This window comes from Entamoeba dispar, genomic scaffold (assembly GCF_000209125.1).
Source record: "Entamoeba dispar SAW760 scf_1105229460085 genomic scaffold, whole genome shotgun sequence".
NCBI classification, from domain to species: Eukaryota; Evosea; order Mastigamoebida; family Endamoebidae; genus Entamoeba; species Entamoeba dispar.
In genome coordinates this window covers 1-1,650 of record NW_001854016.1, presented here as the reverse complement: position 1 = coordinate 1,650, position 1,650 = coordinate 1, and the positions used below count along the sequence as shown (strand labels likewise).

At 19.0% G+C, this 1,650-nt stretch overlaps 1 protein-coding gene across 1 annotated transcript, besides 5 other annotated features; it reads right to left on the bottom strand.

The window, feature by feature from the left end:
• Positions 1–224: 224 nt before the first annotated feature.
• Positions 225–268: a sequence feature (AT_rich).
• A 279-nt stretch (positions 269–547) lies between these two features.
• Positions 548–645: a microsatellite.
• On the bottom strand, positions 631–1,500 carry EDI_176650 (uncharacterized protein; the record flags this gene model as incomplete). Its single annotated transcript, XM_001736771.1, has 2 exons — positions 631–980; positions 1,134–1,500. 2 exons carry the CDS (start codon positions 1,498–1,500, stop codon positions 631–633), a joined length of 717 nt encoding a protein of 238 aa, XP_001736823.1.
• Positions 1,231–1,276: a sequence feature (AT_rich).
• Positions 1,470–1,577: a microsatellite.
• A 43-nt stretch (positions 1,578–1,620) lies between these two features.
• Positions 1,621–1,645: a sequence feature (AT_rich).
• Positions 1,646–1,650: the final 5 nt, after the last annotated feature.

The window sequence follows — 1,650 nt, the reverse complement described above, 5'->3', positions numbered from 1 at the left end:
ATTAAAATCATTTATTATGTATCATCATATATACAATTATACTAATGAATAAAATGAATACAATCAGACTTATTCATCACAGTATTCATTATTGTTGTTATAATTGAATATCATGTTATATTATAAATCATTTATCATTATAACAAATTGATTAATCAAATCATACACTTAATAATTCTATTGATAATTATCATTTCTTCTTTATCATTTCTATTTGAATTATCTAATTATAAAGAATATAATCATAATATTGTAAATTAATATTATTCATCTCTCTTTTTCATATAATCAATTTATTATCATAATAATACAAATAATACAATGAATTTCAACATTATTACAATCAATTATACACAAAATCAATAATAAATAATGAGTTCGAGACAATTATAATGAACATTATTATCAATATCATGAAATTTGAATAAATAAATATCAATTTTGATAATAAAATGAATAAGAGAATAAAACAAATGATAAACAGAATAAAATAGATGAATGTTATTATATTATGATAACATTCTATGATATCTTTTAAAAATATTAAAATTAATTAAATTATTTAATATTGATATTATTTGAGAAACAAATAAATAATCAATTTCAATCAATTTGAATTAAATTAATTTATTATTCATAATTAATATTTGGACATTTTTCAAATGCTCCTTTTTCAATTATTATTGTATTTGGTTTAATGTTAATTTCTTTTAATTTTATACTTTCTTTAAAACTTTCTGTGTTTATTTTAGTTATACTTTGTGGAAGTTCAATTCTTTGTATTTGTCCACAATATTTCATAAATCCTTTTGGAATTTCTTTAATTCCTTCATGTATTTCAATCTTTGTTAAATTTGTACAATAACCAAAACAATCATTTCCAATATCTCTTACATTTGAAGGAATAGTAATTTCTTTAATTTGACTTCCTTCAAAACATCCATTTCCTATTCGTTTGACTTCTGTTGGTATTTCATATCCTTACTTTTCCCTATCTTCATTTGTATATTCAATTTCTTCAACTGAATTATTTTCTTCTTTTAATATCATCCAAACCCAATATGGAATGTTTTGATAAATATGTATTTTCCCTGAACTTCTGATATTTATTAAACTTTTACAATTCCAAAAACTACATTTCCCAACATATCCAATGTCTTTATTCATTCGTATTTCTTTTAATCTTGTACAATTTGAAAAACAATTATCTCCAATATATGTAACATATTCAATATTAATTTTTATTAATGATTTACAATTATTAAAACATTTAAATGGAAGTTTATAGAGATGTGGTGATAATTCTATTTTTGTTAAACTTGTATATCCATTAAAACATTCATCAACACATTGTTTAATATGTTCTTCAATTCTTATTTCTCTAATTTCTCTATCATAATATCTGCCTATCCAATTACATTCATTTTCTATCTTTTCTCCATATTCTTCTTTATCTTCTTCTTCATATTTAATATCACAACAATAATAATACAAATACATAAAATAAATGATAAATAACAAATAATGATGATATAAAAAATATCAATGATATATAAATAATAATAAAAATAATATTATCATTTATGATTATCATTGAAATTATTTAATTTGTGAAATGTGAATATTAATATATTTAAAATATAATGAAAT